This window comes from Octopus sinensis, linkage group LG9 (assembly GCF_006345805.1).
Source record: "Octopus sinensis linkage group LG9, ASM634580v1, whole genome shotgun sequence".
NCBI classification, from domain to species: Eukaryota; Metazoa; Mollusca; class Cephalopoda; order Octopoda; family Octopodidae; genus Octopus; species Octopus sinensis.
In genome coordinates, this window is record NC_043005.1 from 39,995,956 (window position 1) to 40,017,773 (window position 21,818).

The following is a 21,818-nucleotide window of genomic DNA, read 5'->3' on the forward strand; positions in this document are numbered from 1 at the left end:
TCCGACCCAAATATTCTATCTGTTTTTCCTTCAAACTGGCTAGATCTGGCTTCTCACACTAACCCTACAGTGTCGTTCTAAAAGTAAACACTCACATCATTGAAATTTTGAAGTTATGAGATAATTCATGATAAATTCAAAGCATGGTGAATAAATAAACATTACATTTGCCAGACCAATCTGAACCCTATAGGGTTAAGGAACATAGTTTTTGGCTGCAAGGCAAATGCTAACAGAGCCAATTTAAAACTATCATGTAAGTTAAAGAAAAGCTGCCTGCTTTTGTGAATTTGATAAATTGGGAGTGGAAGGACAGGCTGGAGAGGATGACTGGATGACCAGATGACCAGATGACCTTATACAAATGCAGCTGACTGATGGACAGTTAGATCACCGTCATGCAATTTCCATAGATGATGTTAGCAGGTTGAGCCAAACATATTCAGCATTTTGAGATATTAAATGATTTTAATTCGGCTCCAATTAGTAATAATAATGGTATCATAAAAGAATGACAGTTTCACATGTAGATATGAATCACGGAATTGCACTTATGTGCATGTGTTAAGTGATAGGTGATAAAAAAAAAACTGAGTTCAATTAAAAAGAAATACACTTTTCACTATCCAATCACCACCACCACCATCATCTCTCTCCCCCCCTCCCCATTTCTCTCTCTCTCTCTCTCTCTCTCTCTCTCTCTCTCTGCCTTTCTTTAACCTCATCATCAGAACATCACCCCCTCTGCTAAAATTATATTTTTAACTCTCCTCCTCTACCCTCAACTAACTTTTTTAACCTTGTAATAAATATTACGTTCCCCCTACCTCACATCATGGACGCTTCTCTTTCCCTCTTTTGCTTTCTCCTTTTTCTGTCTCACTCTTTGCCTTTGCCTCTTTTTCTCTCTCCTTTTTTCTTTTTCCTCTCTTTCTCTTCAACTAATCACATGAAAGTGTTACAATTACATTCCCGCTACCTCATATCATGGACACTTCTCTCTCCCTCTTTTTCTCCCTTTCTCTTTTCTTCTCTCCCTCTTTCCTTTCTCCCTCTTTTTCTCTAATCACATGAAAGCATTACTGATGGGCTAAGTAACACAATGACAAGCTGAATTATTATAATATGTACACATTATAAAGAGAAAAACAATTAGTTTTAAATCTCTGAGTGAGAAATATGTAGTAACAGTTCTGTATAGTAAAGTCTGTTTGCCAACGTAAAACGGCAGTCCTGCTTAGGACGATGTTACTATTGTTTAGCCCCAGGAAAACATCTTTTCCAGCTGACTACCAACACATCATCTGTGTCTGTATACAGTGAGCAAGGGAGTTAATGCTCCCCCTCCAACCTTAGTGTTATCTGCAGACCAATGGCTCCTGGGTTATTTTCCTTCCTCAGCACAGGACAATCGCTGGCTAGGAATAGCAGCCACTTGACCGCACTCACAATATATACTTTGAAAGTGACACACAGTCACTGACCTTGTAAAGAGAAAAACAGCTAGTTTTAAATCTCTGAGTGAGAAATATGTAGTAACAGAACTGCATAATAAAGTCTATTTACCAACGTAAAGATGATGTGTTAATAGCCAACTGGAAAAGATGTTTTCCCAGGGCTAAACAGTAGTAATATCATCCTAAACAGGACTACCACTTTACGTTGACAAATAGACTTTACTATGCAGTTCTGTTACTACATATTTCTTGCGCAGAGATTTAAAACTAGTCGTTTTTCTCTTTATGAAGTCAGTGATTATGTGTCACTTTCAAAGTATATATCGTGAGTGCAGTCAAGTGGCTGCAATCTCTAGCCAGCAATTGTTCTGCACCAAGGAAGAGAAATAACCCAGAAGCCATTGGTCTGCAGGTGTCACTAAGGTTGGAGGGGCAACATTAACTCCCTTGCTCACAGTATACGGACACAGATGATGTGTTGGTAGTCAGCTGGAAAAGATGTTTTCCTGGGACTAAACAGTAGTAACATCGTCCTAAGCAGGACTGCCACTTTGCATTGGCAAAAAGACGTTAATACACATTATAATAAATACAAAAATACATTAGAATATGAATTTAAGGAATTATTCAGAAATTAATTTGAAATTTTTAATTATATTTCAGTCACCAAAAGGAATTGTATGCAAAGATAGAAAAAGTAACATGAGCCTTCCAGATCTGCCACCAACAATTTCAGCAAGCATTGAGCTTACATCTGAGTCTCAAGTAAAAATTGTTGATGTAAGTATTGTGATTCTAGTATTTTCCTTTTTATATATACATATCAAAACAATTTGATCTAATACAATTTAATCAGGGCTGAATTAAGACCATAGAGGCTCTAAGTACTTAAAATATTTTGGTACCCATCCTCATATATATGTATATAATTAAAAATGTAAACAACAATAAATCATAAAATAAACTTTTATTTTTCAAAATGAAACAAAACTAACCGTAAGATGGAAAATAATGCTTATCATTTGTATATTTCCACTTAATTTATACCTGAAAAATTTTCTCCAGCTTTTTTTTTATTGCAAAGTCTTTGACTAGATCCTCACTGTGATGTCATGAACACTTCAAAATTACATTTCCAATAATATGAACCACTTTAACCCTTTACTGTTCGCATTATTCTACCAAAATTAAGGTTTTTTCATCCACATTGCCTTGAACTAATCAGGCGTTACCTTGTAGCTTTGAGATTTTGATGAGGTAGCTGTCAATTTTTAAAACGATATTGTAGGGTTGGTGTGAGAGACCAGATCTGGCCATTTTGAAAATAAAACAGGGAGAATACTTATGGCCGGATATGGCCGGTTTAAATGCTAAAGGGTTAAATATTATTTTAGTAAGTTTAAAGAATTTCTTTTGTGCTGTAAACTATTTAACATTGCTGTGGTGCTCTCTCTTTTCCCTTGATGCCCTAAGCACGTTTTATTTTGCTTAATAGTTAGTCCAGCACTGAATTTAATGCTTGGCTTCCACGCTTGCTTCTTGGTTACAGTTCCTGGGATATGCTTATTAATGATTATACACTTTAAAGAATATGTGCTTTGAAACTCTTCACTATATTTTTGTCAGGCAAAATCATTATGCAGTAACAATTATTTATTAAATACTTGTATTAAATACCATATTCAAAAAAGTAAGGAACAAATAAAACATATTGAAAAATTAAAGCCTGAAGTTATAAAACCAGCCAAATCAGGCTACCTTGGAGAAACAAAATTAAAGAAAGAAATTATGGAAGAATAATTACATGACTAAAATTTCATTTGATTGTATAAATCTAATACTTGATTCATAATTAATTTTATTGACCTAAGAAGGGTGAAAGTTGACTCTGGAAGGATTTGAACTTAGAATGTAAAAATGCATAATAACACTATCATTTCAAAGTGCAATGGACAAAACTGCAGGATAACTGTAGCCTATCTGAGAATAAGCTCTACAACATGGAATGATTGCTACAGTGAGTGTTGCTAGCCATTTTCTATGGCAATGCCATTGTGATCATGTCCATGAGGCATGGCTGAACATGCCATTTGCTTTGTGATGTACAATCATTAATCCCTCCCACCATCTTCTACTGTTTAATCCCCCTTCTCCCTGAATGAAGACTCATATTTAAGCTAAAATAAAGTAGTTTTACTACTTTAACTTTCAGAAATTAGAACATATTCTTGCAAGCATGCCTATTTTAAAGCTGTTTTTTTTTTCTGTAAGACAATTCCTTTTTACTTTTGTGAATTCCAACATAGTCAGTGGTATATTGTTTAGATCTTTCATATAACCATTAAGGTTGAAACTGTAACCAATGGAATTGTCATTATACTTTGTGATCTCTTCCTTAAGAATTTTACTCACCACACTAACCACAGGCCCCTAGAAATTTTGATAACTGCACATTGATGGTTCATCGTATATGAAGGTCATTTTGAATATACTTTTGAATTACATATAATAATGATGTTTCCAGGGAACAGAAAATGACTGAGAAATCAATAACTATCTCAGCATAGAACATCACCAATCTAAACTGATCCAGGTTGTTCCTCTACCTCAGAACACTGTAGTACCATGCTCAGGTGTCTCTATTCATACTTGAACACTCCTCATCTTGTCCTGCCTTTGGCTATATGATGTATAAAAAGAGTTCCTCAATGGGAGAGATTCGCCCATCCTCAGTCATGGCCTTCAGTGTGTAATGTTTTGCCACTGTTGCATTTCCACTTGGTCTATATGCAGCTGTAAAGAAGTGTCTGATGTTCCACCTATTGAACATTTCCTTCAGCAGCCCCAACAAAAATACTGTTCTGTTGTCTGTCAACAGCTCATACTCGGGCCCCCTTTCCAAAAATATTACATCCAGCACCCTTGCAATTTCATCCACAGTCCCCATCCTGACTTCTCTCTGTATCACTGTTTACCCTCACCTCGAGGCAATCATTGAGAGGAACGATCTTTGGTGGTACATCACATAAATTGTCATCCTCTTTCAGTCTTCTTCCACCTGAGGCTTCCCAATTTCACGCACACTGAATATAGAGTCAGTGGACTGACTCTTGTCACAGTTTCCAACCACCTTCCAGATACTTTGATGATTTTAAAATAAACTAAGACTGTCTCATTTCATGGGGAATATAAGAGTGAGAGTTATTGCTGTGGGCAAACATAAGTATATAAAATGAAATAGATGTATGTGGTAATGGCCTCTGTATAGCAGTGGCAATGTTTATAGACAGCAATGAAATGTGGAAAAAGAAGAATGTGGTTGTCTAAGTTCTAAAATATATGTTATTTGATAAGAAAGAATTTTCATAGATATATGTTGTAATGGAGCTTCTTATCTAAGTCACTCAGTAATAGATGGAGCACATAAGCGATTTGATAGAAGATTCATAATCTAAGGCTTTGATAACATTTTTCTTTATCAAAGTTCATAAGTACAAAAATCCTCCACTATGTGACATAACAGGAAAGATTTTACATAGGAATTGTTTTATAGAAATTATATGTTATTGGTGAAGTGGTAAAGAGATTCAAAATTGTATAAGAGGTTGTTGCAATGTGCAGAGTAAAAAGTTCATTTCAGTTAATTTTGTTTGAGACACATAAAGTTGTATCATGGAAATGGAAAGTGCTAGAAATTTTTAAAAGTGAGCTTAAGAAGTTTGCTGAAAAATTGTTAGGTTTGATGATTATGAGCACGTGATGAAAAGGAAGGCTACAAAAGAGTAGTTCATTCAAAGTTTAGTTATGTGTGATGATGGATTCAAAGATAGCAGTAAAATATGTTGAAATTTCTTTGTAAAATGAATCCTTATAGAATTATTGAGTTTGAAGAGTGACAAATTTCATCATCATCATCATCATCTTCATCATCATCATCATCATCATCATCATCATCATCATCTTCATCATCATCATCACCACCATAATCATCATTATCATCATCATTTAACATTTGCTGGCATGGTTTGGACAGTTTGATTGGAGATGGCTAGGCCAGGAGTTTTAAAATGCTCCATCGTCTGTTTTGGCATGTTTTCTACTGCTGGATGCCCTTCCTTAACATCAACCATTTTACAGAGTGTACTGAATACTTGCAAAATAAAAATTTAAAAAAAGATACTTTTGATAAGTGCATGACTACAATTGACAAGGATTAAGATTTTGCAGCTTGTGTGTTGCTCAAGAGCATCTTTTTGCTCTCAGAATGTATAAGCTTAATTTCCTTACAGATTCCTTGCACTTGTTGTTAGTAAGAATCTTTACATTCATTTCAGGTAATTGAAAGAGATCTTCACTAACTCTAATGGTTAGTTATTTCTTTATTGCCCACAAGGGGCTAAACATAGAGGGGACAAACAAGGACAGACAAACAGATTCAGTCGATTACATCGACTCCAGTGCATAACTGGTATTTAATTTATTGACCCCAAAAGGATGAAAGGCAAAATCAACCTTGGCAGAATTTGAACTCAGAATGTAACAGCAGATGAAATACCACTAAGCATTTCGCCGGCATGCTAATGTTTCTGCCAGCTCGTCTACTCTAACACTAATGGTTAGTGTAGGTAGAAACACTCATTCTTGTAAACCATTTAGTGTTTCTTAGCTTGCACATGTAGAATTATGTGGGATATAGTTTGATTATTGGTTTGGAATTACTTTTTTTTTTTGAAATTTGCAAATATAAAAATTATGCATTAAAATTTAAGCTTTAATTTGATGATTTAATGTAAATATATAAACTTATAGAATAAGAGTGATGCAAGTTTTCTCTTTTTCTCTTTTTTATATTTCTTTTGAGTATTTTTTAATTGTTTCAACTGTGCATACTCTCTCTCTCTTTTTTACTCTTTTACTTGTTTCCTTCATTTGACTGTGCCCATACTGGAGCACCACCTTTAGTCAAGCAAATCAACCCCAGGACTTATTCTTTGGAAGCCTTGTACTTATTCTATCGGTCTCTTTTGATGAACTGCTAAGTTACGGGGATGTAATCACATCACCATCAGTTGTCAAGTGATGTTAGGGCGACAAACACAGACACACAAACATATATACACACATACATACATACATACATATATATATATATATATACACACACACATATATACGAAGGGCTTCTTTCAGTTTCCGTCTACCAAATCCACTCACAAGGCTTTGGTCGGCCCAAGGCTATAGTAGAAGACACTTGCCCAAGGTGCCATGCAGTGGGAATGAACCCAGAATCATGTGGTTGGTAAGCAAACTACTTACCACACAGTCACTCCGCACCTAGTGTAATGTTAGTTATATTTCTTATCTTAACTTTCAGTGCAATTTCTTAAATGCATATATTAGTGCCCAGAATACTTTATTAAGAGAAATGTTAAAATAAACATAAAAGAATTTAAAGAATAAAATGATTTATTTCATCATTTAGAAGATAAGCTATTATATATAATAGTGGCACGTAAAAGCCACCATCCAACTGTGGCCGTTTGCCAGCCCTGTCTGGCACCTGTGCTGGTAGCACGTAAAAAGCACCCACTACACTCACGGAGTGGTTGGCGTTAGGAAGGGCATCCAGCCATAGAAACATTGCCAGAGCAGACTAGGCCTGGTGCAGCCTTCTGGCTTCCCAGACCCCAGTTGAACCGTCCAACCCATGCTAGCATGGAAAGCGGATGCTAAATGATGATGAAGATAATGATGATGATATATATATATATCCAATAACATTTCACGGTGAATATTAAATGAGAATAGCTAAATAAAAAGTTTTGACAAAAAAAAATTTTTATGGAAACTTTGAAATTGTTAAATATTGAAGTGAAATTGATGGAACTTACTAGTTGTCTGATCTTGATACTAGTGTTGTCACCTAAATGTTCTGAGACAAAGAGCCTCAAGCATCCAAATAATTTACGATAGAAACTTTCCTTATCCAAACAAAACAAATGGAGCATTTTACACCACGAGCAATAATTCTCCATATCAACTGATAATAACAGACGTATCTTTTATCTTTTACTTGTTTCAGTCATTAGACTGTGGCCATGCTGGAGCATCTCCTTTTTGAGCATGTATTTCTGTGAGTCAAAATGTGTTTATACAATTTTGTATATATGAAATTTTTCACTGAGTAGTTTTTAAATGAGGAAACTTTTTTCTTTTACTTATTTCACACTGTTTGGTATTATGTTTTTATATTATCCACAGGTCTACTATAGTAAATCAGATCAATTATTGAAAATTGACTATCAGCCTGGAGGCAATGAGGATAGCCCTCATCCAGAGTTTGTGAACACAATATCAGAAATAGATGATTATAAAGCAGGTTTGCTTACTTCTATATTTTTCTTTGTTATTTCACAAGTTATAACTATTACGATATTTTGTTTAGACAAGCTTCTTGCAAACTTTCTTTCTCTAACAAAACTGCATTAAAAAAATATTAATCCTTATTGCTCAAAAAAATAGTTCATAAACTTAAGAGTGGGATAAGTTAATTGCATTAAATTTATAATGGATGGTTACGATAAGCAAAAAGGATATGCAATTTTAGCATAAACAATTCATTTTATCTGAAGAGTTGGATCAATATTCAGTGAAGCTCAAGCATTTGAACGTTCATATGCTAAAGAGAGGAATTTGGGGATTGGCCTCTCTTCTGGGTGGTTAAATGTCAGTCTACTGGAATTATAAAATCAGTTTTATAGGTGTTTAGGTAGAGGTCAATGCAAAGTTTGCATGTCATGCAATTAATGAGCAAGAAAGAATTCAATGCAAACACTCAAAGAAGAAAACGTTTAGAAGCAATATAATTCATTTGATTATAATTTTTTTGCTGCTATTGTTTAGCAGATGCTGTCTAGGTGTTACCATGCAGTACTGTCTGCACTGATCTTAAACCTCCCCTTTTTCCTCTTTTCTTCTGTCAACGGTGCTGTTTCTGTGTAAATTTACAGTCAATGTCTGGATTTTTCAGGCTTTTATGTCGATGGAACAGATTCCTCTATACACCAGTTGAGTATCCCAAATGTTGATATCAGTCCAGGTACTGCAAATACATTGTGGGATATTGTCTTGTTGTAAGAGGAAAGCTCTGACTGCTAGATCTTCTAAGTCTAATATAGTATACTTTGGTTACTCAGTCCTTATTTAGAGTACCTTTGAAAGGTACATTCTTATCAAAATCTGCATATTTGTAGTAACTGCTTTAGTGAATGGGGGAAATATAGAAACAATTGATACAAAGGTTCAGGGATTGGGAAATAAATTTTCTATGTTCAGCTGTTAATTTTACATAAACATATTGTTCTTCTAATTCCCTCATTGTTCAACTTGTAAAAAATTACCAAGTGTAATTTATTCACTCTAACATGTACAATGACTATGTAATATGGATGGATTTGGTTATTATTAGAGAGAAAGTCTTGTGAGTATGATGCACTGGTTCTTTGGTGTGATGGTTCAAAATTTTGTTTCGGGACTGGTCACACACACACATACACACACAAATATGCACATGTACACACACACACATACACACACTCACATGCCCCTGCACATGCACACATGTGCATATGCACATACACAGGCATACATGCAATATTATTGTCAATATATAAATTAAGGCATCATAAATTAAAGGCGGCGAGCTGGCAGAATCGTTAGCATGCCGGGCGAAATGCGTAGCCGTATTTCGTCTGCCGTTACGTTCTGAGTTCAAATTCCGCCGAGGTCGACTTTGCCTTTCATCCTTTCGGGGTCGATAAATTAAGTACCAGTTATGCACTGGAGTCGATGTAATCGACTTAATCCGTTTGTCTGTCCTTGTTTATCCCCTCTGTGTTTAGCCCCTTGTGGGTAGTAAAGAAATATATATAAATTAAGGCATCATTACTAATAGCTTCATGATAAAGTTAATAAACCAAGCCAAACATCAGACAATATAAGAACAACAAACTTCTATGAAATCATCCAAACTCCTACACTGACTATCAGTATGGGATCAAAGAACTGGCAGAAAGGTGGCTTCAGACCGTGCAAACCTGATGGTCTCTACTTCGAATGCTAGGCTACTTTTGTACTTAACAAATAAAGCAAATAAGTTACCAAAATATTGCAAAGCTTTTGATTCAACACAGTAATTATTCATTAGTTTGAAGGCTCTAATTAGAAGCAGTCAGTTGATTTAGCTTTGAAATAGCCCTGGTTGTTGTTGTTCTTAGCATCAAACAATTGCTCTTGTTCTAATATTGGTTCCTCAATGTGATCACACAAATTGTATATGAAGTGCCTAACATAAAGTTAGTGTAACCAAGTCACTCCAATTAGCAAAACCAATGTGATAATTGAAGGTATAAATGGAATAGTTTTAACTAGGAAGTGAAGTTACATTGAAATGTTACCCTTGTTTCATGATATCCAACACACTGATTTCTTTAAATATTTTTTTTTATTTTCAAATTTACTTTAAAGGCATTCGATACTTGCAAGATTCTGTGCTTGGAAATTGTTCAACATCAAAAATTAAAAACACATCACTTGCTGATGGAAAACAGATGTTAGGAGACACAACATCATATGAAGGATACATTATTAGGAACATAATGCAAAGTTTCATCCAAAAAAAAGACTTTGAATATGTTGGACTGGTAAGCTAACATTAATTTACAATATCATAATTTTCTATTAAATTTTTTGTGTTACACTGCTATATTTGGTTGCTAATTAAGCAATGTATTTATGGATGGTTAATGGGTAGGATGTGAAGCCACACCTGAAAAAAAAAATCAATGTTCAAGGCAACAGGACATTTTATACTTTTTGTTTCATTTACATATTTTAAAGAATTTGTATTAGATATTCATATAGCAGTATAATTATCTTTTTCCTTCCAGAGAACAATTCGGAATATTGATTGTTTTGTGTTTGCTGCTCATAAAAATCAGTTTATGCTTCAAGATGGCTCACCAGATTCGGCAACTTATGAAATTTATTTATCATCTGTGAGTATATATATGGTCCCTTCCCTTTTGACTGCTTGATCAATGTGTTTGTGTTTGATGCTGTTATTTAGAGGATGTTTTTTGAGCAATGTCATGCATCTTATCTTCTGATGTAAAGTTTATCAGTATCAATGTTGACTCTTTGAGCTTGACATCAGATTCTTGCACTTTTAAATATCAATGGATTAGATTTCTTCTGACTTTTAAGTCTAGTTGTTTCTCAGCACTGAAAATATCTTTGGTATAGATCTATAGATCATCAACTAAATTATATGTTACATTGTTGTTTCTAACATAAAAGGTATTTTTAATTTTTTCTTTGTTTTGTAAAAGTAGTGAAAATGAATCTAGTGCCAAAGTAAATTATAGTTGTAGTTTGCTGTTCCATAATAGTTTTCATTTGACCAGAAAATCCACCAGTTATGATGAACAACATGAGTCATCCAATTGTGTACTTCCAACTAAACCCACTTTATGCACTTGCTTTTTCTTTCTGTTGTCCTAGTAGCATCTCACTTTCAGTCACTATACTTAATATAGACCCCATAACTGCATAAGTGCATCTGGAAATTCTTCCTCACATGTTCACATTAAATATAGACAGCTTTAACATTATACTTGTACAAATGTACTGTGGTTTCCAAACTCCATTAGTTAAGCCCTTAAATGCATCCGAGACTTGAATTCACAAACATATTTCAATATAATTTTGTTACTGTTATTAATTAGTTTGAACATGACCATCTTTAACATTCTTTAACTCTCTCAGACCTGGGGTCCTGAGTAAAACAATAAAACAATAGTTGCATATACAGCTCAGACTAATAGATAGAGTCACAGAAAAATTCAATAATAAGCCTATCTCTGAACTACCATATTTGTTCACCCAAATTGCTACTCTTCTCATCCCTTTTACCAGTTTGATTATCTGAATCACTCTCATTGTCTGCATAAGGATAAACTATTTGTCTGGAAACTAAATATCATCAATAATTTCCTCAACTGCAAAGAGTCTAAGCCTTGCTCATTTATCAGACGAAGTGCTGGGTTTCTTACATGCTTGTTTCATTGCAAAAAATCTGGGGGGTTTTTTTCAATTAAAAACATAAGTAAATAATTGCTATGGGTGACACCATTAACAATGAGCCATAAACACACTTGACTACAAAGCTGCAATGTGAACAGTTGCATACTATTATTATTTTATCTTCTTTTTCTGCCTGTGTTGTTCATTACCACTTTACTGGGAATCCAGTGGAGATTACATTTATGCTATTTCCAGTATACCAGGAACATAGCACAGCAGCATTAATGTTTGACTAGCAACAATGATATATGCATAACCAACTGAGACATTGTGTCATGCTGATGTGGTGATATTGGTGTGATATGCTTATGTATAGAATGAAAACCTTGATGGCAATGATATAAAAGCTCAAATCTGTTTTCTATAGCAGCTCTAATTTTATTTTGTTCATAGCATTTCCAGATAACCAAACAAAATCAGAACTTTTAAGCAGAGAATATACATCCACTGGTCACACTTGGATTTGTAAATTTTATTTCATGCATTATGCTATCATGAGGAATTGTGGAGAAAGTTTAGTTCTATTACACACCAGATCTCACTGAGAGTCACTCTAGGAATGTACTATTAACATAATACCTAGTAATTCAAAGTCACAACAAAGTTGTTCTATGAATGCTGCAGTTATGGTATAAATAACTCAGAGATTGTTTGCATCAGCCATTATTTAAATTCTGCATTCTGCTGACAGGTGATTGTCTGAAACAACTTTCCCACTCTTTATGACAAACTTGTTAACTCCTAAAACTTACCAGGATTTATTATTACCATTCTCACCAATGCAGTCTATCTCTTGTTTCCTTAAATATCAGAATTTATAGTTACCTACAGGCTATTGGTGAAAGTGCATAAATTTGATATCAGCAATTCTCCTTCTCCATGCAAAAAACTGTGAGTGATTTGGTGTACTTAATTAACAAGTTGCTTACTAATACTGCTGCAAGTTAAGGTCTACATTCAATAGATGAAACCTTAAGAAAAAATGCAAAACAAGCAAGCTCCAGAGATGCAGGCATGGCTGTTTGATTAAGAAACTCTCACTTTGCAACTAAATGGGTTTGGGTCCAGACTCACTGAATGGACAAGTGTCTTCTACTATAGCACTGAGCTGACCAATGCCTTGTGAATGAATTTGAGAGACAGAAACTGCATGGGAGCCCATCATGTACATGTGTGTGTGTGTGTATGTGTGTGTGTGTGTACATGCGCACATGTGCAATGTGTGCATGTGTGTGTGTGTGTGTCTGTCTGTCTGCTTATCTGTCTTCGTGTTTGTATCCATCCCCTGCATCACTTGACAACCAGTGCTGGTTTGTTTACATCCACATACTTTAACAATTTGGCAAAATAGATTGATAGACTAAATACCACATTTAAGAAAAAATGAGTACTGTGGTTGATTTGTTCAGCTAAAACCTTCAAGATGGTGTCTCACATAGTCACATTCCAATGACTTAAAACAAGTTTTAGAAAATGAGTATGTCTTAAACTGTTTCCTATACTTGCCAAAGAAACATATAATATTAGACCCATCCTCTACAACAGAACTGAGATCCTAAAATCATAGTGCCACATTAAAAGTGCTGATACCACATAAAAAGCACTGGCAATGATGCCATGTAGAAAACACCCAGTACACTCTGTAAAGTGGTTGGTGTTAGGAAGGGCATCCAGATGTAGAAACTAACCAAAACAGGCTATGGAACCTGGCAGGGACCCTGGCCTTGCCAGCTTCTGTCAAGCTTTTCAACCCATACCAGCATGGAAAACAGATTTTAAATGATGATGATGATGATGATGATGATGACGACGATGACGATGGTGGTGAAGAAGAAGAATAAAAAGAAGAAGGAGGAGGAGGAGGAGGATATGAAGAAGAAGAAGAAGAAGAAGAAGAAGAAGAACCAATATTGTTTTTAAGCAAGAGAGAGAGAGCAGCAAGCAGCCACTAATTAAGAATTCATTAAGAAGTAGTGAATTATGAGAAATATGACAGGCTTATAAGATTGTTGTATTCAAACATGTATTCAAACAGTTTTCTGTTAATTTCATAAGGCAAATTAAAAAAGTAAAAAAAAATATTCATGATAATACCAATGTAAAAATTAAGAGTTAAAACTGTGTTCCATAATCAATTTTACAAGAAATATTTTGAATTTTTCTCTACAGTTGAAATTTTAATATATTTTTATAATTTATATTTTTAGAGTGACTGGACAGTTTTACCTGATAGAAGTGGACAAACATTTGCAAATTATCCTGTAATGGTTAACATAGCTTTAGACACGGTAAATTTTAATATTTGATATTTTAATATTATCTGAATTAGGATTTATATCTGTATTGTTGAGCTTCTCAAAAACTTGTTTGAAATTTAATAGAACTTATGACAAATCATTTGTCATAGGTATTTAAAAGAATGGCTTGTGTAGGTGAATTAAATTTGTTGTATGTCTTAAAGTTTAAATTCAGTTCTCAAATTCAAGTCAAACATAAGGAATCTCAAATTGCTTATCTTTTCAAGACATTTAATATTTTTATACTAAAGAAATATTGGTAAATTTGCCTAAAAATGAAATAATGTATCTATTCATTTCTCTCATGAATTATTGCCAAAAAATAATTTGATACTGAAAAATATGAGATAAATTTTAATTCCAAAATATAACTAGATTATTATTGAATGGAAATGTTACTGTATATACAAGGGGGTGCTGTAAAGTTCCTGGCTTTAAGGGTATTGTGAAAGGCCTGGTTGGAGGCCTAACCCTCCAGTTCTTTTACAAGGCTTAGAAAAACTGAAGGATCATTACAATAAGTGTGTATCTGAGAGGGAAATATGTTGAATAAAATCATGATTAACTGATCTTCCTGTATTTTATCTTACCCAAAGCTAGGAATTTTCCAGCACCCCCTTGTGTATCTAACGTCAGAAATCTCTTTTTATAACAACAATATTCATTTATAGGCTGAATTATCATATCAACTTAGCTTCATTGATTTTTCGGATCAGCAACAAGAGGTTGATGTATCAACTTGTTATGATGCAAGTAAAAAGATGCATATTTCAATACTTTTGAGTGGTAAGTTTCTTTTGGAAATACATTTCATTCATGTATGTTAAATTGACTTCTTTCAAGCACAGATTAGTTGTTTTATGAGGGTGTAGTTATAACCAAAGTAAATGATCTCAATATATTACTAATTCCTATTTAATAAAAGATAGAAAAAACAAAGTTGATTCTAACAGAGTTTGAAGTAAAAATTTAACAGGGCAGTACTAAAGATACTAAAAAATATATAAAAAAAACATTTCAAGAAACTTTCCAAGAAAGATATAATTTTAAAGAAACAGATTTTTCTTATTGTCATATAGGACTCTAGTTTGTTTTGTTTTGTTTTTGTTTTTTGCATAAAAGTCTTTAATTTAGATCTTTATTTTTAATAGATCTGTGTTAATTCTGTAGTTGGAAGAGTGAAAATAATGTTCAATATTAATCAATACTGATAAACTGAAAGGTGATAATGCCAGACATTTTATTTATGCAATACTAATGCAAAATATGCAACAGAGAAAATGGCAACTGAAAGAACTTTGATTACCACTTTTTTTTTGACAGTCTAAGTATATCAGGACAATCATTTGAGAGCTAATCTTGTGAAAATATAAGATTCTGCATTCCACTGAAGAAATCAGGAAACTCATAAAATGTTAAATATTTTATCATCAAAATCAAAGATGGCACTCAAAATAACAATATAGCTTTTATGCAGCAGAAGTAACATTTAAACGGTATTAATCAAGTCAAAACACTTGACCGTTGAGCCATGCAATAGGATAGAACTTGAAACCATGTAACCATGTAATTAAGCAGTTTTCTTGATATCCATTCAGTCTACCTGTACACACAAAAATGCACACATATGTATACCCATATATGATTATATACACACACATAAAGCTATATCATCATCATCATCATAATCAACATCATCATCATCATCATCATTTAACGTCCATTTTCCATACTAAAAAGGCCAGGAGCCACACCAGGTTCCATCAACTGTTTTGACAAGGTTTCTATGACTGAATGCTCTTTCTAATGCCAGTCACATCACAGAGTGTACTGGGTGCTTTTTACACAACACCAGTACTAGTGCTTTTTATGTGCACCATCACCAGTGCTTTTTACATGGCACCAGCATCTGTCTTTTATGTGGCACCAGCACCAGTGCTCTTTATGTGGCACCAAAACCAGTGTTTTTTGGATGCTACGGGATGAAATCTGGATGGGGGAAGAAGGTTGATGGAGCAGAGTCCCTCATGAACCAAGGTGGTTTAAGATATCAATTCTATTGTGGTAGTGGGGTCTTCTTGAATACAACAACGTGCCCTATATATCTCGGTCCTTTTTCATCTTGAAAGTCTTGGCATTTTGCGATCGGCCTTTAATGCTTCATTCCATGTCTCTCTGGGTCTCCTTCTTCCACAACTTCCATCCACTTTAAGTGACCAGCACTGAGCTTATCTATACACATCACACAGCCAAACTAGCACAGTCTTCTCTCTTGTACACTGGATCCAATTCTTATAATGCCTATATTCTCTCTCAATATACTAGTGCTCTGTCATACATATACACTGACATTGCACACCCAGCAGAGCATGTCAGCTCTATTCCTCTCTGGTCTTCACACAACATCTGCATTCAAGACCCATATATCACTACCATGTAGCATTACAGTTCATATACATGCATTATACAATCTTCTTTTCACTCGAAGAGGGACCTTTGGTTGCCAATAATGGTAAAAGTCCTTTGAACTTTCTCCATCCTATTCTTGTTCTAGCAATTACATCCTCCTCTGTTGCTTCAAGTAAATAGCCCTGCTCAATCTCCAGGAAAGGTATTGGCAGGGACATAGAGGTGCAGGAAGGCTGACAGAGAAAATAGTGTTCATATGTGGAAGATGTACAGGAGTCATAAAGACTATATAGATACACAGCAAACTGATTTCCTCACATATCACAGAGACTCTCAAGAAGTTGTAAATAATTTCTGCTACCTAGGTGTATCTATATAGTCTTTATGATTCCTGTACATCTTCCACATATGAACACTATTTTCTCTGTCAGCCTTCCTGCACCTCTATGTCCCTGCCAATACCTTTCCTGGAGATTGAGCAGGGCTATTTACTTGAAGTGGGAAGGGTTCTGTCCCATTTCTTGCTTACTAGAGCCTTGGTCTTTACTAAGTGAACTTTAAGACCCTTTCATTCCTGGTTTTGTTTCTGCGCCTGGAATTTCTTTTCTAATTCTATTACAGGATTTTACTATGAGGGCAAGATTATCAGCATATAGTAGTTCCCATGGGCTTCCAATCTTAAATTTCTGTTATAGCCTGGAAGACAATGATGAATAGGAGTGGGGTGAGGACTGAGCCCAGATGAACATCTACTTGTACAGTAAATTCATCATTGTATTTATGGTCAAATCTTACCTTACTAACAGCTGCCTGTACATGGCTTGTACTGCATTCACAAGCCATTCGTCTACCTCTAGCTTTCTCAGAGACTACCATATCACAGAGCAATGGACTATGTCAAAGGCTTTCTTCAAATCAAGAAATGCTAAGTACTTGTCTTGCAGTTGCCTGACTTTGAAAATAGGACAAGTCCAAACTGCATTTCATATAGTCTAATTCTTTTCCTAATTAACTGGGCTATAACTCACTCCATAACTTTCCATCAAAGATCTCTCCCTTGCCTTTATAGCAGCTGACTATGATGCTGCTACACCAGTCACTGGGGATTATGCCTTTCTGAATAACCTGATTAACTATGTAGGTAGCTAGACAATATCCTACTCTACCAGATATGCTAAGCCTCTCAGCAGTGACACCTGATGGACCAGGGGTCTTCCCCGTCTTCATATCTTTGATTGCTTTATTTATCATACTCCCATCAACTAGGATAGCCAGTCTTCTGGTTGGGTTCATATGGGGGAAACTCCCTTTTTCCCATTCATTCTCTGCATTTATTAAATGTAGAGAATGGAAATTAAAAGAAGTATATTGCATGTGTGTGTGTGTGTGTGTGTGTGTGTGTGTGTGTGTACTTGAAAATGGATGCATTGTGTTCAATTGAATAAATAATGTGTTATATATATATATTCAATTTCTGTACACCACACCTAACACTCTATACATACATATACATATATAAACATGCATATATGGGTACAGGATGTCACCAACGGTGCAAATAACTTACACACGAGAGATAGATACAAGACATGGACAGTAATTACAGGACAAAAATGCGTGAAACATGTCTGTGTATGTGTGTGTTTGTGTGTCCCCATCTGACAACTGGTGTTGGTGTGTTTACATTCCCATAACTTAGCAATTCAGCAAAAAAGACACTAGACTAAGTACTAGGCTTTAAAGTAAAAATAAGCAGAGGGGTCGATTTGCTTGACAAAAATTCTTTATGGCAATGACCCAGCATAGCCACAGTCAAGAGACTGAGGCACGTAAAAGATAAAATGTAAAAGAGTACTTAATCATAGGCGCAGATGTCGCCATGTGATAATGAGTTTGCTTCCCAACCACATGAGTCCAGGTTCAATCTCACTGTGTGGCACCTTGGATAAGTGTCTTCCACTATAGCCTCAAGCTGACCAAAGCTTTGAGAGTGGATGTGGTAGATGGAAACTGAAGGAAGTGTGTGCGTATCCACTTCTTGACAACTGATGTTGGTATGTTTACATCCTCATAAGTTAGTGGCTTGGCAAAACAGACAGATAGAATAAGTACCAGCCTTTGAAAAACTAAATACTGGGGTTGATTCATTCAATTGAAATTCTTCGAGGCAGTGCCCCAGCATGGCCACAGTGTTATGACTGAAAAAAGATAAAAGATGCCATAAGATTGTACTAATTGAAACATGTAAATAGAAATTAAAGTGGGCAATTGTCAATCAGTCTTTACTATTTTAATGATAAATCATCTCAAAAATATGTAAATCTCATCTGACTAATCATATTTGTTTCGTTAAAGGTAACTACATCAAATCTACAAAAGAGGTAATTGAAACAATAGGGAGAGCAATGATTCGAAAACTTGTGGGCATTGATGCTCTTCAAATACAAAATGTTCAATTATCTTACGATGCTAACTTAATGTATTTATATGCAAGTATCCTGGACAATGCACCTGAAGGTAAGTATCAAACTTTACTTTGCATTAGAATGTTTAGTTTTATGTTATCATAAATGTTCCACATATGTATGTAACAATGGTTTCAAAGATAGCAGTAAAATGTGTTTTCTTTGTAAAATGAAGTCTTACAGAGTTATTGGGTTTGAAGGGTGACAAGTTTCATCATCCTCCTCCTCATCATCATCATCCTTTAGCCTCTGTTTTCCATGCTAGTATGGGTTGGACAATTTAACCAGAGCTGGCAAGCTGGAAAGCTGCACCAGGTTTCCATCTGATTTGGCTTGGTTTTTATGGCTGGATGCCCTTCCTAACAGCAACCACTTTACAGTGTGTGCTTTTATGTAGGACTGGCAAGAGAGCCACTTACATAACACCAGCACAAGTGCTTTTTATGTGGCACCAGCACAAGATTCTTGCAGGCCAGTCCTCCTCGCCAGGGGATGCAGGCCAGTCCTCCTCGCCAGGGGATGCAGCCCTAGCACTTCCGCTGTGGAGGATGAGTCTTCTTGAGTACAACAAGGCACCACGTATCTTGGTCCTTTGTTAACTCATCTGAAAGGTTCAGCATTCTGAGGTTAAGGTGGTGGTGGTGGTGGTGGTGGTGGCGGCGGCGGCGGCGGTGGTGGTGCTGGTGGTGGTGGTGGTAGCAACTGATGCTGGTTTTGTTTGTGCTCAGGGCATAGTCAGGACCATTTAATTCTCTCAGCTAAAATGTATTCATCTCTGTGTTGTGTCTCTGTTGAAAAGTAGGACAATAACCAAACAATGACCTTTCTTTTCCTTATATATTTGAAGCTAAGATAATGAATTGTGACACACAAAAACGTTTTCTTGTTTTTAATGTAGATAAGATATTAATAAAATAAGCACAAGTAGAAGATATTGAAGTATACTGTGAGCAAGTTGAGAGAGTGGCTGATTGAATCATAGCTAGGTTTTACATTATATATAGTAAACAACATATCCAAATCAACATAATGATAATTTTAAACTATTTACATGGATCTAACTGCATTTTTACTCGCATTGTGTTGGTACATATCTCTCAGCACACTATCAGCCATCCAATAATTTGGACCTGGAGATCTCCATTTCCAGCGACTTCAAGGGCCACCTCCCAGTGGTGTTGGGTGTCAACGAAGAGCCCTCGACTACAACAAGACAACCAAAGTTTTTTTTTTTCCAAGGTCTGGGGTCTCCCGCCCCTAAGCCCTAGACCATCACCTAATCACCCTTACCCATCTTGTTGCTTAACAACAACAACAACAGCGCACTATCACTCATTGTAAAATTTACTATGCTGGTATATAACATATGATTCCAAAGTCTAATTGTATACTAATATATTCTGACAGCAACAAGGTGGTATCAAAAAGTTCCTGAACTAGTTCTGTAGTGCACCAACAGATGACAGCATATGGTTGCGTGCACAGTGAGAACTAGCAGTGACCTTCATGAGGCAGTGTGTTGAGTAACATTGTTGTGTTTACTTTGCAAGTTGTGAAATTTGTGTTTTTGTGATCAGGTAGCCTGCAATTTTATTTATCATGGACAGAAACAAAGGGCCAACGTGAAATTATGTGAAGTCTGCTACATTGAGTATGCTTTGGCAAGTTTATGGTGATGAGGCAATGGGTCATATGCAATGTTTTGAGTAGCACAGGTGCTTCAAAAGCAGAAGAATGTCCCTGAAAGATGATGAGCAATCTGGAAGACCTGCCACGAATGTCACCCCCAGAAATATGGTATTGTGAATTGAGAATTCATCTCCTAGGGTCAGGCCATCAATCAATAGTTCTAATGCAACATTTTGAAGCATTTGAGAGAGGACATTCAGCAAGAGCGACAAGATCTGTGGAGCATGAAGAAATGAATTTAGAGTGCAAATAATTTCACTCATTAAAATACATTTACTTTTTGGAGCTCCTCTGAAATTAGGAGCCCAGAAGCCTTACTGTTATAAATCTGAGTTCCAATCTTTATAACCATCTAAACTTTAACACTGTTAAAAGAAATTAGAAAAATGAATTTGATTATACATATACAAAAATGACTTGCAAAATGATTTATAATCAAGTAACTTAAACATACAAAAAATAGAGGATAATATTTTCCAAATCAGTGTTATATTCATATGAGTTTGAGTATGTGATGCATTTTCTACAAGAATTGGAAATTCTTCTAAAAATAAATTGAATCTATCTTGAAAAAGTCAGTAGCTGTCATTGGAAATTAAATTTGTAACTGACATTTTCTACTGTTTTACTGCATTAGAAATTCATATTCCATAATTAATATTCTACACAGTCTTTGAAAAATTACCCTGAAACAACCCTACAATTCATGTACATGAAAAATGCATACCAAAGTAAACTGGCTCAATGGTAGATGCAAATATAAAAGAAACTTAATAAAAACTAATTTACTGTTGAAAGATGGAATTCTATAACAACTTTTTCACATTTTATGCAGAAGGTGGCACTACAAGATTGTAATGATAATAAAAATACCTAAAAAAAACCCATTTAATTTCAAGTAATTTGGAGAAGAAAGGACAATTCTTCATCAAAACTATAAGTATCAGTTTAGAAACAAATATTTCTGATTTGTTTTTGCTAATTTCAGGAACTCAAGGTCAAGTTTCTTCTCTTCAATATGCATTTCAAACATTAAGAAGTGCAATTGCACAGAGGGAGTTCATTTTTACTGTTAATGTTGGAAATGTAAGTATTTTTCAATTTGAAAATGCTTTTGACTTTCATGTTTATCTTTTTAATGCCATGTAGGAATATATTTATGTGTTTATTATATGTTTATAAAGTTATACTCATTTGGAAATTATGTAATAGATCTGATCAACAAATTGTCCATGCCAATTCTAATCGATTGTTGCAAGATAGTAAAGAAAATATATAAGTATTTGAGATATATAGGTGAGGAAATAATATTTAGTTAGAAACAACTTGGGCTGCATAACTGATAGTCAGTTCTGTAA

The 21,818-nt window shown here is 35.0% G+C and overlaps 1 protein-coding gene across 1 annotated transcript in view; it reads left to right on the forward strand.

Annotated features, from left to right (window-relative positions):
• LOC115215790 overlaps window positions 1–21,818 on the forward strand; it is a 97,922-nt gene that overhangs the window by 40,441 nt on the left and 35,663 nt on the right. The window contains exons 7-14 of the mRNA XM_029785089.2: window positions 2,121–2,237; window positions 7,719–7,836; window positions 9,984–10,159; window positions 10,406–10,513; window positions 13,808–13,888; window positions 14,569–14,683; window positions 18,662–18,823; window positions 21,449–21,546. Coding sequence (XP_029640949.1) covers window positions 2,121–2,237; window positions 7,719–7,836; window positions 9,984–10,159; window positions 10,406–10,513; window positions 13,808–13,888; window positions 14,569–14,683; window positions 18,662–18,823; window positions 21,449–21,546 — 975 coding nt within the window. The remainder of the gene's footprint in view (window positions 1–2,120; window positions 2,238–7,718; window positions 7,837–9,983; window positions 10,160–10,405; window positions 10,514–13,807; window positions 13,889–14,568; window positions 14,684–18,661; window positions 18,824–21,448; window positions 21,547–21,818) is intronic.